This window comes from Hippopotamus amphibius, chromosome 3, assembly GCF_030028045.1.
Source record: "Hippopotamus amphibius kiboko isolate mHipAmp2 chromosome 3, mHipAmp2.hap2, whole genome shotgun sequence".
NCBI classification, from domain to species: domain Eukaryota; kingdom Metazoa; phylum Chordata; class Mammalia; order Artiodactyla; family Hippopotamidae; genus Hippopotamus; species Hippopotamus amphibius.
This window is the reverse complement of record NC_080188.1, coordinates 40,768,943-40,788,909: the sequence shown is the minus strand read 5'-3', so window position 1 is coordinate 40,788,909 and position 19,967 is coordinate 40,768,943. Positions and strand designations below refer to the sequence as shown.

Below are 19,967 nucleotides of genomic sequence, written 5' to 3'. Positions count from 1 at the left end.
TATATTTCACTATTAAGTGTTTTAAATATTTTTTTCTATTTCTTTTGATTGTGTTAGTAAAAGGATAGTCCTAAAATAAGTTTTAATCTGTTCTTGCCTACTTAAAAACCTTTGGTGGTTCTATAGTGTCCATACAGTGGTTCTTAACTGGCTGTACATTAGAGTTAACTAGAATTAATAGTAGCTAGGGTTGAGAACTACTGGTCCATAGAATAAATTTCAGATTTGTCAGCTGGTATTCAAGGCCTTCACACTCACTAGTGAACCATTTCTACCAACTTGTCATACGTATTTGCAGTTGTCCTGGCTTTGGCACACCTTTTCCCCTTGTTGTATGCCAATTTATATTTTCTTCTAAGGTCCCATGCTAGGCTTCTGATTTTTTTCAAGTCCCACTCCAGTGTTTTTTAAAATAGTTTCTTGCCTTATATTATAGTTTAGCTGTATTATATATGTCTTTCTTGGTAGGTTAAGCCATAAGCCCTTCTTTCTAGGAGTTTAGTTTCTTTTGTATTTTCTGTGAGATCTATCAGAATGCTAGCGAATATATTAGGAAGGTTTTATAAAAACATTGAATGAATGAAATTCCTCTTTGGTTCAGTCTGTGTCCCATAGTTGACTCCTCCTTCCCCCAACCCCCTCAGTTTCCCTCCTTCACACACACAAACGCACGCACACACGCGCAGGAGATCTTTTATCCATTGTGTGGATGTTGTCCCCACCATCTGATACAAATATATATTATTTCTGCCCAAGAAAGTAATTAAGTATTTTTTAATGTGTTGTTTTTCTTTTTTATAAACTAGTGAGTAAAGTTTATGCTTAATTGCTGTAGCCAGATGTAACCACTCACTATTACTTATGCTTTCTTGCCTCTTTGCTTTGTTTATATTCTTCCTTCTGATTGTCTTTCTTGCATTTCCTCATGACCAAAATCATATCCCTTCTTCAAGATCCAACTCAAATGCCACAGAGTCTTTCCTGATTTTTCCACCTAGCCAGAAGTCATCTTTCTCTGTTCTGAATTTTAATAGTGTTGTCTTAGTCCATTTGGGCTGCTAAACAGACCATCATAGTCTGGGTGGCTTATAAACAACAGAAGCTTACATTTCATAGTGCCAGAGGCTCGGAAGTCCAAGATCAAGGCTCAAGTAGATTCAGTGTCTGGTGAGGCCTGTTTCCTGGTTCAAAGATGGCTATCTTATTGCTATAACCTCAAATGGTAGATGGTAGTGAGGGGACTTTCTGGGGTCTCTTTCATAAAGAGACTAGCTCATTCATGAGCCATTCCACTCTAATGACCTAATCACTCCCTAAAGTCCCCACCCTCGAATGGCACATCACATTGGGGGTTAGGTTTCAATTTGTGAATTTTGGAGGGATATCAACATTTGATCTATAGTAAGTTTTAAAGTTGTTTCCTAAGGATACCTTTGGTTTGAATAACCTTGAAGTTATAGAAGTCTCTTAAAGTAGAATAGAGGAGTGGATTTAGAGAGTTCTTGCAGGCTGATTTGGGAGGGCTTTATTTTTAAATACTTAGCATTGCTTCTTTAATATTGGAATTAATAGATATTACAGATAATATACAATAAAGCAAATTAAACATTTATATCAGATTGGCTATTTCTTTAAGTGCTGAAAAAATATTTCTGTTTAAACATGGTCTTCTATTTATATATTATGTGGTCTTCTGTTTATGTTGACTTTTTTTTTTTAGATTTTCCATGGTTTTCTAATTATATAAACTTGTAAGACTCTACCTATTAGAAGATAGTATATTTCTTAGCATATATATGTATATATTTTTTACATTATAAGATTTGTCAGGGGTTTGAGATTAGAGAAGGCGTTTTCATTTTATAATCTTTTTTTTATATCCTAAAAAAGCAAAAAAAACTAGACATGATAATCCAATTCTACCATTCTGTCTTTTCTTCTACTGTGTATAAAAATAGTTAAGCATCCTTACTCAGGTGAGAAAGGCAGAAACAGGAGTGCATATGCTGGCTTTGAATTTAGATGTTTACCCTAAGTGTTTATTTTTACATATTCACTCCAATATATGGTTTGCTCAAGGCTGTTGTCATAAAAAGGATGGAAATGCAAAATGATTTTATCAGATTACTATCTTTTGAATAATTCCTTCCTTCTTTAGACAGCTTTTCCAACTGATTGGAAGAGATGCTGTGTAATCTCAGTGTGCTTACCTTTCTAGATACAGTCTGTTTATTCCTATACTCTGATTACAGTATTAAAACACATATGAAAATGTGTGAGAATTATCCAACTTGGAATGAATTTTTACGTAGTATAATTTAGTCTGTAACTTAGTAGTGTTTTCTTAGAATATTAGACTGGAAAGTGTCTCAGAAATAATCTTGTTTTGGATGTTAAGAAATTCAGGCCCCAAGAGACATCTATATAAATAAAATTTAATATAGCATTATGTGTAATAATGGCATGCATTTTTGTACTGTAAGTCCATGTATCTGGGCTGTATTTATACATCTTTGGGTTTCATCAGTTAATGTGTATAATGAATGGGGTAATATCATAATTAGTTGAAGTTGAGATTCATTCCAGCTCTAAATTTCTGTGATCCCATTAGTGTTATAAGTGAATATGCTCAGATATTATAGAAATGTAAAAGGAGGGAAGGATTTTTTTAAAAAAATTTTATTTACTTTTGGCTACGTCAGGTCTTAGTTGCGGCACTTGGGATCTTTCATTGCAGCACACGGGCTTCTCTCTAGTTATAGTGTGTGGGTTCCAGAGTGCATGGGCTCTGTAGTTGCAGTGCATGGGCTTTTTAGTTATGGTGTGTGGGCTCAGTAGTTGCAGCATGAAGGCATAGTTGCCCCATGGCATGTGGTATCTTAGTTCCCCAACCAGGGATTGAACCTGTGTCCCCTGCATTGCAAGGTGGGTTCTTTTTGTTTTTAAACATTTCTTATGTGTGTGGGTTTTTTTTTTTTAATATTTTATTTATTTGGTTACGTTTTATTTATTTATTTGGTTGTGCTGGGTCTTAGTTGCAGGAGGCGGGCTCCTTAGTTGCAGCTTGTAGGCTCCTTAGTTGTGGCATGAGAACTCTAGTTGCAGCATGTGTGTGGGCTCTAGTTCCCTGACCAGGGATCTAACCTGGGCCCTCTGCATTGGGAGTGCAGAGTCAACCACTGTGCCACTAGGGAAGTCCAGAAGGTGGATTCTTAACCACTGGACCACCACGAAGGTCCTGGGAAGGATTTTAAAATGGGAAGGAAAAATTGAGGAGATATGTGAATTGCTCTTTAAAACAAAGGTAAAAGCTTTACTTTTTTGAGCTATTATTTATTAAAACATTGTGTTTTAGTTCTGTTGTTAGGCATATAACACCTGCTCCATCTCATTCATCGCCTGCAAATAATATGAAGTTATTAGAAGATGAATTTATCATTGATGAATCAGATAAAAGTTTTGCCAGTCAACCTTGGATTACTATACCAAGAAAGACTGGGCCTCTGAAACAACACACAGTATCCCCTGCTGAGAGCACTGTACAACTTCAAAGGAGGAAGTCAAGAGAAAAACATGACAGTGTATCATCTACAACTTTGACAAGTAACAGACATCCTGGCAAAGCTCACCCAATAGAGAAATCACAGCCCTCTGAACAAAAAATACTGGGTGGAAGTTGTGGTTTGACAAATGAAACGGAAAATAACTGTAAATCTGCAAAACATGAAATGTATTCAGAAAATGCAAAAAAATCATCTGTAAACAAAAGGACTATAAAACAAAAACGAGGAACAAAATTTAAGGCCAGTGTAGTTGAAGAACAAGTTGACATGGAACAATCTAAAGATAAAAATATAAATATATCACATATTGCCCAAGACAGGTTACAAAGAAATTCAGACCGAAATATGGAAGAGGGTGAAGAGATAAGTATTCACATTTCCCCAAAACAGTTGCTACCTGTGGGTGAGTGTTTATAATAATTGTGACTATGAATATTATTCTTCCACTTTGTGTTTTTGTGATATTCCTATTTAGCTTTGGGAGGTAGGCAAAGTAAACTTAAATCTATACAGAGCCTCAAAAGCCTATAAGCTCTTTTCTAGAATTTCTTTATTTTACATATAATTCAACTCCAGGTCACTTAATTTTTGTGTAGCTTCTAAGATGGCAGCATGTGTAAAGGGAGAAGTAAAAGGCAAAGGTTTAGTAAACCAAGTAGTTACCAGAACACAAATAAGACAGCATCATATATTCTTGAGGCTTATTAAAATATAAATTGGGAAGAAAATTCAGCTAGTGGGGCTAGTTCTTGTAGATAAAAATTAATACTCTTCTATTCCATTATTTACTCATTTATGTAACAGTTATTAATTGCCAGACACTGTATTAGACTCTGAAATTACAAAGATTGCTAATACACAACTTTTACCATTAAGAAAGATCAATCTGGTAGGGTTTGTAGACCAACAGATAAATATACATACATCCACGGGATTATAATTGAAGCACAGAGAATTATCATCTAACTAATATCTAAAAAAACCTTTTTGTCTTGGGACACGATATCATTTATTATCCAAACCAGGACATTTGAGAATAGGAGAGGAATCAGGACAGTAAGCATAAACTGGGATTGTTCCAGTCAAACCTGAAATATGGTCACCCTCCTTATGTCATCACTGTGTAGTGATTGAGGTTTGTAATGGTGACACTATCATGAAGAAAAGATCAATTTGTGCTTTTTGTATCACTTTTTTTTAAATTAAAGTATAGTTGATTTACAATGTTGTGTTAGTTTCAGGTGTACAGCAAAGTGAATCAGTTATGTGCACACATGCGTGCACACACACGCACACGTTCTTTTTCATATTCTTATAGGTTACTACAAAATATTGAGTATAGTTCCCTATACTGTATAGTAGGTCCTTGTTGGTTATCTATTTCATATATAGTAGTGTGTATATCTTAATTCCAAGCTCCTAATTTATCTCTCCCCACCCCAACCTTTCCTGTTTGGTAACCATAAGTTTGTTTTCTGTATGTCTGTGAGTCTATTTCTGTTTTGTATATAAGTTCATTTGCATCTTTTTTTTTCTTTTTTCTTTTGGTAGATTCCACATATAAGGGATATTGTATGATATTTGTCTTTCTCTCTCTGGCTTACTTCTTTTAGTGTGATAATCTCTAGGTTCATCCATGTTGCTGCAAATGGCATTATTTCATTCTTTTATGGCTGGGTAATATTCTGTTGTATGTGTGTATGTGTGTGTATGTATGTATTTTTATACATCACACCTTCTTTATCCATTCATCTGTGGATGGACATTTAGGTTGCTTCTTGGCTGTAGTAAATAGTGCTGCAGTGAACATTGGGGTGCCTGTATCTTTTTGAATTGTAGTTTCTCTGGATATTTGCCCAGAAGTGGGATTGTGGATCATATGGTAATGCTATCGTTAGTTTCTTAAGGAACTTCCATACTGTAGTCTACAGTGGCTGCACCAATTTACATTCCCACCAACAGTGTGGGAGGATTCCTTTTCCTCCACACCTTCACACCTTCTTGAGCATTTATTATTTGTAGACTTTTTGATGATGGCCATTCTGACTGGTATGAGATGATACCTCATAGTTTTGATTTGCATTTCTCTAATAATTAGCGATGTTGAACATCTTTTCATGTGCCTGTTGGCCATCTGTGTGTCTCCCTTGGAGAAATGTCTGTTTAAATCTTCTGCCTGTTTTTTGATTGAGTTTTTTGTTGTTGTTGTTATTGAGCTGCATGAGCTGTTTCTATATTTTGGAGATGAATCCTTTGTCCGTTGCTTCGTTTGTAAATATTTTCTCCCATTCTGAGGGTTGTCTTTTTTTTTCTTTTTCTGAGGGTTGTCTTTTGGTCTTGTTTATGGTTTCCTTTGCTGTGCAAAAGCTTTTGTTTAATTAGGTCCATTTGCTTATTTTTGTTTTTATTTTCATTATTGTAGGAGATGGATCCAAAAAGATACTGCTGCAGTTTATATCAAAGAATGTCCTGTCTTTGTTTTCTTCTAGGAGTATCCAGTCTTATAGTATCCAGTCTTAGAATTAGGTCTGTAATCCATTTTGAGTTTGTTTTTATGTATAGTGTTAGGGAATATTCTGATTTCATTCTTTTACCTGTCCAGTTTTCCCAGAACCACCAATTGAAGAGACTGTCTTTTCTCTGTTGTCTGTTTCTGCCTCCTTTGTTGTAAATTAATTGACCATAAGTGCATGGGTTTATTTCTGGGATTTCTATCTTGATCTATAGGTCTGTTTTTGTTCCAGTACCACACTGTTTTGATTACTGTAGCTTTGTAGTATAGTCTGAAGTCTGGGTGCTTGATTCCTCCAGCTCTGTTTTCCTTTCTCAAGATTGCTTTGGCTGTTGGGAGTCTTTTGTGTTTCTATACGAATTAAAAATTTTTTTGTTCTAGTTCTGTGAAAAATGCCATTGGTAATTTTATAGGGATTGCATTGACTCTGTAGATTGCCTTTACTGGTTTAGTCTTTTTAACGATACTGATTATTCCAATCCGAGAACATGGTGTATCTTTCCATCTGTTTGTGTTGCCCGTGATATCTTTCATCAACATTTTATAGTTTTCGGAGTACAGGTCTTCTGCCTCCTTAGGTGGTTTATTCCTAGGTATTTTATTCGTTTTGGGATTATTTCTTTACTTTCTCTTTCTGATCTTTCGTTTTTAACGTATAGAAATACAACAAATTTGTGTTTTAATTTTGTATCCTGTAGCTTTACTGAATTCGTTGATGAACTCTAGTAGTTTTCTGGTATCATCTTTAGGATTTTCTATGTATAGTACCATGTCATCTGCAGACAGTTTTATTTCTTTCTTTCCAATTTGTGTTCCTTTTATTTCTTTTTTTTCCCCTGATTGCTGTTGCTAAGACTTCCAAAACTGTGTTGAATAAAACTGGTGAGAGTTGGCATCCTTGTCTGGAGGACGTGCTCTCACCTTTTGACCATTGAGTATGATGTTACCTGTGGGTTTGTCATACATGGCCTTTATTATGTTGAGGAATATTCCTGCTTTCTGGAGCGTTGAAGTGTGTGACTTTTTAAGTAATAGAGGGAAAAGGCATTTCTTACAGAAAGAATTTTCTCCAGAATAGTTAACAGAATAGAAAAAACTTACCAAATGTAATTGTACTTTATATGTGCATAATATAATTTAATCCTTCTCGACAATCTTATAGGGTAGGAGATGATACTCAAAAGAAGTTAGATATTGGTCTAGGATCTGTCCCAACATAGAGCCCATATTTTTACAGCTATATCAAGAAGTTTGAAATAAATGAAACTGTTTTTGATGCTCAAATGGAAAAACTGTTATTTAATGGGGAAACTTTCTTGACCAGAAATGTTTTTGTGCTTGAAGGTTCTAAATATACTATACTCTACTGGTGATAATAGAGGAACGAGAGAGTATATTAAAGCATAATATTTAAGCTAGTTTTAAAAAAAAAAATTCCACTTTACTATAGTTATCACTTACTCAGTTATTTTAGCCTTCTTTTTGTATAGTCTGTAATATAGACTTTATGTTACCTGAAATAATAGTTTTCAGACTTCAGTTTTGCCTGTATGTGCCTTTGTGTATTTGAAAAATTCTCCTTAGAATAGAAAGAAAAGTGACCTATTTTGTGGACCTCTTATAAATGTCAGACATGTACCACCTCTTTTTTATTGGAACTATTCTTTATTTTTTTGTTTCCTTCAGTTTCTAATTAGCAGTTGGTCATTTTAAGGAAATACAACATGGAGAGTCAGACTAAACTGAGGATGATAGTTAACATTACAAGAAAGCATTTTTCTTACTACTTTGTTAAGTAGAATATGAATTCACAAAATTTGAAGGTACAAAATTTTGATTTATCTGAAGTTTATTAGGGAAAAGCATTACATCAAGAAAGTGTACTTGAAAGATACTCTCAAATTATAAATGTTAAATATTTGTTGAGTACCTGCTGTATTTTATACACTAATCTTCATGTATATTAAATTTTTCTTTATCTAGATTGGTTAGTGAATATACCATTCTGTATTAATTTTCTTTTGCTTTCATGACAACTTGCTACATACTTAGTGGTTTTAAACAACACGCATTTATTATCTTACTGTTCTGTGAGTCTGGAGTCTGAAATGGATTTTACTGGGCCAAAATCCAGGTGTTGACAAGGTTTTTGTTCTTTTTTGGTGATTCTAGGAGATCTGTTTCCTTGCTTTCTGCACCTTTTTAAAATCGCCTGTGTTCCTTAAAAATCATGGCTCCCCTCTTTCATCCTCAAAACGAGCAATGCCAGCCTTCTCATTGTTTCAGATTTCTCTTGCCTCTTCTTCCATCATCCCATCTCTGTCCCTGTGACCACAGCTTTTAGGGACACATGTAATTAGATTGGGCCAACCTGGGTAATCCAGGATAATCTTCCTATTTTAAGGTTTATAACCTTAATCGTATCTCTAAAGTTTCTTGCCATGTAAGATAATATTTTCACAGATTTTGTGATTAGGGTAGGTGCATTTTTAGGAGGCCATTCTGCTAACCACAATAGTTTTCAAAGACTAAAAATATGGAGATAATTTAATTCCAAAGATATTTTACTCTGAAGGTAATTTTCCTTTAATTCACAAGCACTTGACATACTTGTAGTGCCTAAGCTGATGACTTGGATTGAGCAAATTAACTTTTCTACTTTTGTTGTTTCTCAGGCTGCTCAAACTAAACATATTAGAAACTAAATTCCCCCAGACTTCTTCCTCCTCTAGTTTTCAGTATCTTCATAAGTGGAGCCATGATAAATCTATTAGCTCAAGAAAGAAATCTGATTCATCTTTAACTTCGGTTTTCTTTACCTAGCAAACCATTTAAAGTCAGTAAGTCTTTTGACTTCTTCTTAATTAGCTTTCAAATCTATCATTTCTCTTCATGCCTCCTGCTACTCCCTTTAGCCAAGCTAGAGTGATATATTCCTTAGATTATTGTAGCAGTTTATGCACATACCTTCTCACTTTTCTCTTCCTGTCCAGATTCATCTCCTGGGTTACTTGATAGTGAAATTTTTCCAGTTCCTTGAACAGACCACTTTCTCACTTGTGGGCTTTTTAATATGCTCTTCCTTTTACTTAGAAAATTTTCCCTAAATGTACTCTAGGTTCCTTACCAAGCTTTGTACTCAGTTTAAATATCACTTTCTTTGATTATTATCTCTCAACCTGGTATGTTCCAGCATCTGCTTTAATAGCACTCTTCATTTTCAAACAAATAATTACTTGCTGAATATATCTTGTATTCTAGAGTCTGGACTGAAAGTTCCATGAGAATAGGGACTACATCTATCCTATTTCTAAAATAGTCCCCAGATCTTAGCCGTAGCATTTCTGTGGGTCACTGGAATGTATTATCAACAGTGACAGAAGTATTACTCTATTTGGGATGAATACTCTGTTTTGGTGTGTTTATTTAAACATGCCCCACCTTCAGAATCCTTTTCCCGAACATGTAAATATGAAAAATTTTCTACAGTAGTCACCTCTTTTTGTAGCTATTTCCCTGCTTATGACATATGTCCACTCAGTTCTAAGTCACCTCTCTTCACGTTGCCAGCTGTTTCATGTGTCAGCTTTATCTTCTGTATATGTTCCTTTTTATTAGTTTTCTAAATTCACTGCCATTCATTTTCTAACCTTTTCTTATCTGGAACTGGATTCTGAAATGATGTTTGTAATTCATTTGTTTTTAACTTTGTGTGATTTTTTTCCCTGTGTCACTGTCTGAATAAATCTTTGATAGCATTTTCCTCTCAGATTCTTTTGCTTTAAATCATTGTTTGTCTTTTTGAGTTGATTCATGAACATGAACAATAAACTCTGTCATCATGAGCACCTCTCATTTGTTAGAGCAGTTCCTGAGAATATTTTTGAGAAACATAAGGGAAGAACAAGAAGGGAAAAAATATAAGAAAAGGAGCTGGAGAAGAGAGATGAGGGTGAAGATCCAGGGGCTGGAAAATGATGCTCATCAGTGAGGATTCTTGCTATTGTACAAATAATTTGTTAAACTACTAATCAGTGGCAAACTTGTTGAAAGTTCTCATTCTTGCTTTAGTGTTTTGTAAATTGACTCTGTTATTTTCTATATCTACTCCCTAAAAGATCTTATTTACTGACAAGGTTTACTTTGTGGTAACTCTTCTAATGTCTCCCATTTTTATCACTTCAAAAGTATTGGTTAACACTATTATCAAGTACAATGTTGGTAAAGTAGATTCTTTTTTAATCAAAATTTTTGTGCCTGGTTCAGTATAATTAAGACGAGTATTCTTCTTTTACTCTTTTATAAGCATGAGTCAGTTCTCTTTTATCAGCATGCATCAGTTCTCTTATGCCAAATTTAACATATTGCCACATCCTGAAACTTATTCTCAAGATAGAATCAGACAGTGATACTGCACTAAGGGTTTATGACAGAATTTGGCTCATTTTGTCCTCTGTCCCTCTACTCCCCAATCAAATTTAACTGGGAGAATGACTAAAGCACCTGGAACAGTGCTTTTCATATTTGCATGTGCTTTTGATTTCAGTGAGGGTCTTGTTAAAATACTGATTAATAAACTGATTTAGTAGGTCTGAGGTGGGACCCAAGATTCTGTATTTCTAAACAATCTATCCCAGGTGATGCTGGTATAGGTGGTTTGTGAGCCACATTTTGAGTGTCAAAATTTAGACAGTACCTAAAATAGCTCATGCTGGGTAGCAGTTTTGCCAGTATCATTGTCTAGTGAAATATAGGCTTCAACCTAAATTCATTATTTTGATGCCTATTTATTGAGAGCCTGTGTACTAAACAATGTTATATGCTGTAGGTAATACAGATGACTAAGGTGCAGTTTTCATTCTAGCCTAATTAAGCACTAGCTACTTCTGATATTGTAATATTCTGGTTCTTCATGTTCTTTGTTTTCTGTCTATATCTTCTTTATTGATTACTTTTTCTCATTTCATCTATAAATTTTGGTGACTTTCTCTATATTCCTCAAGTTTCATAGTTTTCCTTCTGTTCTTCCTTTACATTCATACCTTGAGAACATTTTTTTCTTTGCATTAGATATCATCTGTATCTGAATTATTTCCCTGAATTTACCTTCTTAGTGATAGCTCTAGTCTTGTGTTTCCAGATTTCAACCCTTATTATGCTGTCATTTCTTCTTTTTATTCTGTATAATTTAGTACTTAATTATGTGGTTATATATAATGCCTGCTCTGTGGGTCTTATGTACTATTTTCTGTTTGCTTTTTGTTTTTTTCTTCCAGTTTTATTGAGATATAATTGACAATACGACACTGTATAAGGTTAAGGTATACAGCATGATTTCACTTACATACATCATGAAATGATTACCAGAGTAAGTTTAGTGAACATCTATTATCTCATATAAATACAGAATTAAGGAAGTAGAAAAAAAATATTTTCCTTGTGATGAGAACTCTTTGGATTTACTCTTAACAACTGTCATACATAATGTACAGCAGTGTTAATTATATTTATCATGTTGTACATTACATTCCTAGTAATTACTTCTCCTGTAATTGGAAGTTTGTACCTTTTGACTGCTGTCATAAAATTCCTCTTCCACCCTTCCCAACCTCTGATAACCACAAATCTAATCTCTTTTTCTATGAGATTATTTGTTTTTGAAATATAATTGCCTACACCACTATATTAGTTCTTGTCACACAACATAGTGATTCAGTATTTCTATACATTTCAAGCTGATTGCCCATGACAAGTCTAGTGAAGACCTGTCACCATACAAAGATGTTACATAGTTATTGAGTATATTCCAACACCTTATGTTTCATACACATGGCTCATTTATTTGCAACTGAAACTTTGTAACTCTTAATTTCCCTCCCCTCTTTCTTTCCTTCTGTATCCCCTCCACATGTTTGTGTTTTTATACTTGATTTCTAGTCTCATAGCATTGTGGTCAGAAATGATGCTTAATGTGATTACAGTCTTAAGTTTACTGAGACTTGTTTTATGGCCTACCGCGTGATTCATGCTGCAAAATATTCCATGTATATGCAAAAAGGATGTTTTTGCTGCTTTTGGATGGAATGTTCTCTGTATATCTTTTAGGTCCATCTGAGCTAATGTGTCATTTAAGGCCAGTATTTTTTTGTTGATTTTCTGTCTGGGTGATCTGTCCATTGATGTTAAGTGGGGTGTAAAGTTCCCTACTATTACTGTTACTGTCAGTTTCTCCCTTTATATCTGTTAATATTTGCTTTATATATTTAAGTGCTCCAATATTGTATGCATATATATTTACAATTGTTATATCTTCTCCTTGGATTGATCGCTTAATCATTATGTAATGTCCTTCTTTGTTTCTTGTTGGAGTTTTTGTTTTAAAGTCTATTTTGTCTGAAATAAGTATTGCTACCCCAGCTTCCTTTTGATTTGTATGGAATACCTTTTTCCATTCCCTTGCTTTCAGTCTATGCATGTCTTTACATCTGAAGTGAGTCTCTTGTAGGTAGCATCTATATGGGTCTTATTTTTCAGTCACTCTTACTTCTTTTGATTGCAGCATTTAGTCTGTTTACATTTAAAGTAATTATTAATAGGTATTTATTTATTGCCATTTTGTTAATTGTTTTGTAGTTATTTCTTGTTTCTTTTACTCCCTTTGTGATTTGATGTCTTACTTTAGTGTTTTTAGTTACATTTGGGTTCTTTTTTTATGTATGTATCTATTATGGCTTTTTGGCTTGTGATTAACATTACGTTTATATATAACAATCTGTATATATTATATGATTATTTTAAGTTGCTGATCTCTTAAATTTGAATGCATTTTAACAACCCTGCATTTTTAACCCCCCATTTACCATATTTAAAACTTTTTAACATCATATATACATAATGTTTTATTTATCCCTTAACTACTTGTTGTGGATATAGACAACTTACTACTTTTGTCTTTTAGCTTTTCTGCTAAGTTTATAAGTGGTTCGTTTACTACCTTTACTGTATATTTTCCTTTCCCAATGAGATTTTTCCTTTCATAGTTTTTATATTCCTAGTTGCAGTCTTTTCTACTTAAAGTCCCTTTAACGCTTTTTATAAACCTGGTTTTATGGTGCCGAACTCTTTTAGAGTTTGCTTGTCTATAAAACTTTTGATCTCTCTTTCAAATTTGAATGATAGCTTTGCTGGATGGAGTCTTGTTTGTAGGTTTTTTTCCCTTTGTCACTTTAAATGTATTGTGGCCTCCCTCTGGCCTGCAGAATTTCTGCTGAAAAGTCAGCCTATAGCCTTATGGAAGTTCCCTTGTATGTAACTAGTTGCTTTTCCCTTGCTGCTCTTAATATTCTGTTTGTATCTTTTTTTTTCTTGCCACTTTAACTTATTTAAAAAAATTTTTATTGAAGAATAGTTGATTTACAATGTTGTGCTAATTTCTGCTGTACAGCAAAGTGACTCAGTTATACATATGCGTACATTCTTTGTCATATTCTTTTCCATTATGGTTTATCACAGGATATTGAATATAGTTCCCTGTGCCATACAGTAGGACCCTGTGTTTTTATCCATTCTATATATAGTAGTTTATATCTGCTAATCCCAAACTCCCAGTCCTTCTCTCCTCACTCCCCCTCCCCCCTTAGCAGCCACGAGTCTTTTCTCTGTCTGTGAGTCTGTTTCTGTTTCAGAGATATGTTCATTTGTGTAGTTTTATAGATTCACATAGAAGTGATATCATATGGTATTTGTCTTTCTCTTTTTGACTTTGCTTAGTATGATAATCTCTAGGTCCATCCATGTTGCTGCAAATGGCATTATTTCATTATTTTTTATGGCTGAGTAGTTTTCTTTTCCATACGTGTATATATATATGGAAAAGATGTCATATATATATATATATATATATATATATATATATATATATATCTTTATCCATTCATCTGTCAATAAACATTTAGGTTGTTTCCATGTCTTGGCTATTGTAAATAGTGCTGCTGTGAACATAAGGGTGCATGTGTCTTTTCTAATTATAGTTTTGTCTCGGTATATGCCCAGGAGTGGGATTGTTGGTTCATATGCCATTTTAATTTCAGTGTGTGTTATTGTGGTCCTCTTTGGATTGATCTTATTTGGGACTCTCTGTGCTTCCTGGATCTGTTTGTTTCTTTTCCCTCATTAGGGAACTTTTCAGTTATTATGTCTTCAAATATGTTTTCTGCCCTTCTTCTCTCTCTTCTGGGGCTCTTATAATGTGGATGGTAGTATGCTTGATGTTGTTGTCCCACAGATCTCTTAAACTGTCCTCATTACTTTTTCTTTTTTCTTTTTTTCTGATCAGTTTGAATGATTTCCACAACTCTGTCTTCCACTTCACTGATCTGTTCCTCTGTAGCATCTAATCTGCTGTTGATTCCTACTACTTTATTTTTAATTTTAGTTATTGTGTTCTTCAGCTCTGTTTGGTTCTTCTTTATATTTTCTAAGTCTTTGTTAGAAACTTCTAATTTCTCACTCTGTTCATCCATTCTCCCTAGTTCTTTGAGCATCTTTATTGAGATCATTATCTTGAACTTCTTATTGGGTAGATTGCTTAACTCCACTTTCACTTAGTTCTTCTAGGGTTTTATCTTGTTTATTTGTTTGGAACATATTCCTCTGTCACCTCATTTTGCCTAATTCTCTTTTTATTTCTATGTGTTTGGTAGGTTGGTTACATTTCCAATCTTGGAGAAGTGGCCTTCTATATAAGATATCTGGTGGTGCCCAGCAGTGTCCTGCCCTCTGGTCGTCAAAGCTGTATGTTCTAGGGGTGCAGTCTGTGTGCTGAGTTGGCCCTTCAGTTGTGGCAAGTTGACTATTCTGGGTACACTGGTAGGCAGGCTTTGCCCCCTGTCTGGTTGGTTTTCTGGCCCTGCATGGTGTGGAGGCTGCTGGTGGAGGTGGGCAGAGCCATGTCCTGGAGTGGCTGGATGTGGCACTGGGAGTCCTGGAGCTAGTGTTGGCCTGCTGGTGTGTGGGGCTGTGGGCGGCAGCAGGGCAGGGAGGGGGCGGTATTGGTTCCTGGGGTTGATGTTGCCTGCTAGTGGGCAGGACCTGTTCCTGACATGGGTGACTGTGGGGCCCAGTGTGTCTTGGAGCTGGTGTAAATTCACTGGTGGACAGAACTGGGTCCTGGAATATCTGACTGCAGGGCCCTGGGATTCCTGGAGCTGGTGTCAGCCTGATGATGAGAAGGGCTGAGTCCTGGTGGTTTGCTGTGGCGTCCCAGGGGTCCAGGGGATAGTGCTGGCCCACTGATGGGTAGGGCTGGGTCCCCACTAGGCTAGCTTCTTGTCCTGGGGCGTCCCAGGACTGGTGCTGACTGGCTGGTGGGTGGATCTGGGTTCTGGCACTAATAAGCTAGAAAGAGGGTTCCAAAATCATGCTTGCCGGCAGCAGAGTCCTTGTGGTAGAACAGGCTCCCCAAAATGACTGCAACCAGTGTGTGTGTCCCCACGGTGAGCTCCAGTTGCCTCCTGCCTCTCTGGGAGGGTCTCCAAGATCAGCAGGTGGTTCTGACCCAGGCCTCTTTCAAATTACTGCTTCTGCTCTGGGCCTTGGAGTGTTTGAGAGTTTGCCGTTTTAATTACAATGCCTTTTTCTATTAAGAGTGCAGTCTGTATTTCCTATAACCCTCTGATTCTCATGAAAGTAATCCTCACAGGCCTTCAAAGCCAGATGTTTGGGGGGGCTTGTCATCCTGGTACAGGAACCCTAGGCAGGGGAGGTTAATGTGGGGCTCAGACCTGTGGCTGCCTGGAGAGAACCATGCAATTGTGATTATCCTCCTGTTTGTAGGTTGCCCACCCTGGGTCTTGACTGTCCCTTATCTCTGCCCCTCCTACCTGTGCTTTTGTGATTCCTTCTTTATATGTTTTGTTGTAGAAGGTCTTTTCTGCTAGCCTTCACATTGTTCTCATTGATAGTTGCTCTGTAAATAGTTGTAATTTTAGTGTGCCTGTGGGAGGAGGTGAGCTCAGGGTCTTCCTACTCCACCATCTTGGCCACTCCCCCTAGTCTTATGCAGTTTTATGCAGTTTATTTACTCTGAATTTCCTACTTGATATAATTTTAATTCCTTCTTTGGGTCTCATACAAATCTTTGTGTCAGAAACTTAAAAATGCTGGTTTCTTGATTTACTCTTTGGTCTAGAAAATTTTTCATTGCATCTGCTAACATCTAATGTTTTAATTCTCTTTCTGAAAAAGAAATTTTCTATTGTTAAACTCATTTTGGTGGTTGTAGACCTTTTAGATGCAGTATTTGTATTGAAATAGCCTGTATTTCTCTAATTTCCCCTTCTTCCTGGTTGGCAGTCTCAAAAACAAAACTAGAATTTATCTGTCTCTTTTCTGAGATCTTTTCTTGTCTACCTGCCTTTGTAATAAAATGAAATTACTATTGATGCCAAACCTTTTCATTAGCTTTTTGTTGCTTGCCACATTCATTGTTGTTAAAATTCTTCTTCCTCTTTAAATTCTGTTCAGAGAAACAAACTTTCTTCCTTCATTTAGGAGAGATATCTTTATTCAAAACTTCCTTAAATATTCTCTTCCATAAATTAGATTGGCAAAAATCGTGAGTTATTTTAAAACAGAAAAGCAGTAGTTAACCTTTTTTTACATGGGACATTAGTAAGTAGTAGAAAGAGTAATATGTTTCATTTTTCCTTCTCAGAGTATACTTTTTCTTTTTCCCTTTTTTTTTTTGACTCGAGTACATATTAGTTATGAAGCAATGTGAAAAGTTTGCATTTAGCTGACAGAAAGTTGTAAATTTTATTGAGAACGTGTGACTTTTAAAAAATAGTGATGAAAAGAAGCCCACACGATAAATTTAAGAAGTTCCTATAATTGAGAATTGTTTTTTTTTTTTTAGTCTGCTCTGATTTTCTGAGTATTCTTTGATTCAGTAGATTTTGAATTGTTTTTGTTCTTTTTTTTAGGAAGCAAGAAGGGTAGTACCAATGTTCCTCAGACAGAGAGTCAGAAAAAAGATAAGGAATGCAAAAAGAAGCATTATTCAGAGGGGTCCAAGAAGAACAAAATTGTACCTGAAGAATTGACTTCAACTGTCACAAGAAGTCGAAGAATTTCCAGACGTCCATCTAATTGGTGGGTGGTAAAATCAGAGCAGAGTAAGTATTTTTATTTAAATTATGTTCATTCTATATGAGGCTCTATGTTTGATTTATATTCCCGTTCTCTTAATAAAAATCTCATAAGGAAAAAATTAATTTGTACCATCAATAGAAATATTAAATCATTTAATTATAAAGATATTCATGAGGCTTTATCATATACAGTATTGTAGATATAGGGATACAGCTGTGGAAAAATAAAACCAAAAATGAAAAGTAACTGCTTTTATAGGACTTACATTTTGCTGGAGGAAGACCAACAATATAGGTATGTAATTCATTCAGTGATAGGTAATTGAAAAAAATAAGGCATGTAAAGATTAGAGTTGGGAAGTAAATGTCAGAGCTGGGAGTAGTGAGGAGAATGGAGCAGAATACTGTTTTTATAAAAGGTAGCAAGGAGAGTTGATTAGGATCTTTCAGAGAACATACATGAATAAAGTGAAGGAAGGAGCCATGTAAATAATTTAGTGTGGAGCATTCCAGACCAAGGGAACAGTATTAGTATAATAAAAGTACTGATGGACCGTGCTTGGCAAGCTTAAGGAATGTCAGAAAGTCATTATGGCTGAAGGAGAGAGTAAGCCAGGGCAGATGAAGTCAGAGAAGCAGGCTGTGATAAAGAGTTTAGACAAAGTGTATTGGGAAGCTGCTGGACAATTTTAAGGAATAAAGTGAGCTGATTGACTTATCTTTTAAAAGGATTATTTTTTACTGCAACGTAGGGAGGGAACTAGGACTGGGCAAAAATGCAAGCATGGAGAGTAGTTAGGAGACGGTTGGAGGGAAGAGAATGGAAATGGTTGGATTTGGGATTTTTTTTTTTTTTAAGAGATTTGAATTTTTTAATATAAATTTATTTTATTTATTATTTAGTTGGCTGTGTTCGGTCTTCATTGCTGCACATGGGCTTTCTCTAGTTGCGTTGAGTGGGGGCTACTCTTCATTGTGGTGTGCGGGCTTCTCATTGCAGTAGCCTCTCATTGCAGAGCATGGGCTTTAGTCACGTGGGCTTCAGTAGTTGCGGCACATGGGCTCAATAGTTGTGGCTCACGGGCTCTAGAGCGCAGGTTCAGTAGTTGTGGCACACGGGCTTAGTTGCTCCGCGGCATGTGGTATCTTCCTGGGGCAGGAATCGAACCCGTGTCCCCTGCATTGGCAGGTGGATTCTTACCCACTGCGCCACCTAGGAAGTCCAATTTGGAATATTTTTGAAGGTACTAACAGAAAGCAGTGATGAATTGGAGTGAGAGCTGGTATCTAGGATGATTCAGATTTTTTTGCCTAAACAAGTGGAAGAATGGATCTCCTGTTTGCTGAGGTGAGGAAAGTTATGCGAGAAGCAGATTTGGGAAGGATATCAAGATTTCAGGTTGTAATATGTTAATTAGATAACAAAGTAGATATATTGAGGAGATAGCCTGATAACATGAGTCTAAAGTTTAGGGGGAAAGATCTGGGAGGACATATAATTAGGGAGTTATCAGTATAGAGGTGATCATTAAAACTTTGGGACTACTTGAACTCACCTAGTAACAGACTATACTTGGAGAAGAAAGCAAGCCAGTAATTTGGTCCTGGGAGAGTCCAGTGTTAGGAGTAGGGAAGAGAAAGGAAGATCTATTAAAAGGACTGAAAAAGAGCAGTTAGTGAGATTAAAGGAGAAGGAGGAGAACTTAGGGTTATGGAAGTGAAGTAATGAAAGCATTTTAAGGATTGGGTGGTAAACTATTTTAAATACTCCTCATGGCCTGAATTAGATGAGAGCTAAGAATTGACAGTATGATTTTGGCAACATGGAGGTTGTTGGGGTAGGACTGTGGGACTAAGATGGAGGTGGCAGAATGGAGGCATCATTGTTCAGCCACACGGTGAAGACGTACTCTTCTGAACATTTTTGTTTTCTCAGTGGAATAGTAAGCAGGGTCATAAAGTAGAATCGAAGTGGGAAAGTGATAATGGAAGTTTGAAGTTACCTTATAGTGAAAGGATACAAAGCAAAATAGGAAAGTTACATGGGCAAAGTCTGAAGGAAATTGTGTGCAAGCTTCCAAGAGTCTTCTCCAAGTGGATTCATGCAGGAGGCACTTAGTTCCTCTAGCAATGAGTTGTTTTTTTTGTTTGTTTTTTGGGTTTTTTTCATCTTTATTGGAGTATAATTGCTTTACAATGTTGTGCTAGTTTCTGCTGTACAGCAAAGTGAACCAACTATAAGTATACATACATCCCCATATCCCCTCCCTCTTGAGCCTCCCTCCCACCATCCCCATCCCACCCCTCTAGGTTGTCACAAAGCATCGAGCTGATCTCCCTGTGTAGCAGTTGGTTTTGACCAAGTGTGTAAAATGTTTATCAAGGAAGTTCATTAGAGATTTAGTGCCCAAGATTTTTATTGTGATGGTCACCTAGGCACCCTTTGCCTAGCATGTACTAAAATTCCAGACTCCCTGAAGGAAAGCAAGTATTCGTCAAAAACCTAAACCACAAGCAGCTTAGGCACACTAAACCACAGTTACAAGTTATGAAATGATGGAAACTCTCCTGAAATTCAAGTGCCTACATGCTACCCAAGGGCTAACTTTGCAAGCAAGCCTTTCAGAGGATCACGCTCTTAGGACTGCTATGCTGACTCCTTTCTGCATAATATGAACTATTTATTGTTTTGGAAGTAGTTTTTAAAGGAGGTGATCATGGAAAGATTGGTATATGGTAAGG

At 35.9% G+C, this 19,967-nt stretch overlaps 1 protein-coding gene across 4 annotated transcripts in view; it reads left to right on the top strand.

The window, feature by feature from the left end:
* Nucleotides 1-19,967, top strand: part of CENPC (centromere protein C) — a 135,010-nt gene that overhangs the window by 36,716 nt on the left and 78,327 nt on the right. For all 4 annotated transcript variants that reach the window (XM_057726585.1, XM_057726584.1, XM_057726587.1 and 1 more), the window contains 2 exons: nucleotides 3,356-3,966; nucleotides 17,058-17,249. In XM_057726585.1, coding sequence (XP_057582568.1) covers nucleotides 3,356-3,966; nucleotides 17,058-17,249 — 803 coding nt within the window. The remainder of the gene's footprint in view (nucleotides 1-3,355; nucleotides 3,967-17,057; nucleotides 17,250-19,967) is intronic.